General features: G+C 31.1%; 1 protein-coding gene across 1 annotated transcript in view; it reads right to left on the bottom strand.

Moving 5' to 3' along the window:
* LOC106687519 (UDP-glucosyltransferase 2) overlaps positions 1 to 2063 on the bottom strand; it is a 13621-nt gene that overhangs the window by 3039 nt on the left and 8519 nt on the right. The window contains exons 5-6 of the mRNA XM_014431448.2: positions 1424 to 1643; positions 338 to 557 (exon numbers count right to left, since the gene is read on the bottom strand). Coding sequence (XP_014286934.1) covers positions 338 to 557; positions 1424 to 1643 — 440 coding nt within the window. The remainder of the gene's footprint in view (positions 1 to 337; positions 558 to 1423; positions 1644 to 2063) is intronic.

The raw sequence follows: 2063 nt of genomic DNA, 5'->3' as shown, positions 1-2063 counted from the left end.
GGATAGCTCATATGTAAAATTAAATATAACAGGTAACCTTTAAATACCAAAGGTAGTAAAAGGTAAGACACAACACGAATTACTTTTTCTTTCTACACAGTAATGCACTACTAACTCACATTTTATTTCTGTTTTAGAGGGTTCGGAAAAAAAAAAAAAAAATAGAACAATATTGGACATTTAATATTAAGCACATTATTAATCAGTAATACAAACAAAATAGAACAAAATTGTATTGATACAGAAATCCTAAACGATGATACAACAGTGCACGATAATAAAATGCAAACGGTTAAAAATAATATGCATATAATCAGAAACACATTGGATTTCTCACCTGTTGTTTGAAAGGATTTCACGAACAGTCCAAGAGACAGAATCTCGAGTAATATTTCTCAAATTCAATACTCTACCAATTCCTTGTGATTCCATCATAGCCATGTTCTTGCCTTGGTCAGCAAAAACTGGTATCCCGATGAGTGGGACACCATTGTAAATGGCTTCCGATAAGCTTAATAATCCTCCATGTGTTATAAATAGAACGCAGTTCTTATGTGCTAGAAAAAATTATAATTATAAACATTTTTTAAGTCCAAGTGATGAAGTTTTCTAACAACTTTTTCCTCTTTAACATTTTTATAATCACCCTTCTTCAAAAACAAAGTAAATTAGTTTATCGAGCAATTTTTGTGCCAATGGTTTGGAATTTGGGAGAACAGTTACCAATCGTAATTATTTGTGGTATAAGATCAAGGAAACTTACCATTTGCTCACATCCCTCATTCTTAAGTATCTTTTGTATAGGACTAATTTTAAGTCAATAAAAAAAATTGTGAAATTTCATGTTAATAATATGTAAGCGTTGATTGAATTTGAGCTCATGTACAACTTTTTGAACTATTATCACTCAATAGGATTCATGTAAAATGTTTGAACAATTAAGGCTTTGTGACTCATCTTAGTGTATTTTACTGAAAATTTCGTAGTTAATTTTCCCGGTTTGATAGATTACGAGTGTTTTGTCCGTAATTACCCAATAATTAACCCAATGTGTAGCAAAGCAGTCAGAGCTTTAATAAGTCTCATAGTACTTCATTATGTGAGATTATTTTTTTGCATTATCAATCAATCAGAAACCAATCTCAAACAGACAGTAAATAATAATATAATTAATAAGTAATTCACTGACAAAAGACTATTCAAGCTTAATCAATAAATGTATTCTACCATTTCCATAAGTAAAAGATTGAAATATGGTATTCTCAAACATTTTCTTTATTTTATAGTTGCTACTTTATTATCATTCAGTTTCATCTAAGTAATTTTCTTATAACGTACCACAAACATAAAATTTGCGCAAAAATAATCTCATGATTACATTCTGGTTTAACTTAACTTTCTACAACAATTAAAATTGTCTTACCTAGAACATCCTGCTGCGGAATCCACTTCGATACTTTAACATTAGCTGGGATCTCGCCAGCTTTTTCCGGATCATATTTCAATATTACCCTTTGAGGTAGCTCTCTGAAGACCTCCAGGAAGGCGCTTATTTGATCTTTGAATTGTGAGGGGTCGATGTGAGATCCCATTGACATATAAATCACTCCATGTTTACTTTCATCCATAATTTTTTGTAAATCCTAGTGATCAAATTGATAATAAAAATTAAAAATTGATTAGATTATAACATCATGAATAATTTAATGGAAAATTTAACTCTGTTTTCAATAAACTGCGGAAATGTCAATTTTTCTTATATTGATTAATTAATACCTATACGTTTTAATTGATTACTCCTGGATGTAATGACATAATTGTGAGCATTGTGCAATGTATCTATCAACCCGTTGTTACCAGGCGGATTGGAGTTCCATTAATTGCATTTATTAATGTTATGTTTTTTATTTAGTTTTTACTCTGTATGTTCTTATCGAAGCCTTGTGGAAATTAACTATTTATATTTTAAACTGAAATCCCATACCAGTGATGCGGCGAGAGGGATGCGCTGGGATCTCTTGAGCTCTGCTCTACCCCTCACACGTGGGGGATAGAGTAGGGTC

Source organism: Halyomorpha halys, unplaced genomic scaffold (assembly GCF_000696795.3).
Source record: "Halyomorpha halys isolate HHAL.00 unplaced genomic scaffold, Hhal_1.1 Scaffold975.1, whole genome shotgun sequence".
NCBI classification, from domain to species: Eukaryota; Metazoa; Arthropoda; class Insecta; order Hemiptera; family Pentatomidae; genus Halyomorpha; species Halyomorpha halys.
This window is presented reverse-complemented; position numbering and strand designations above follow the sequence as displayed.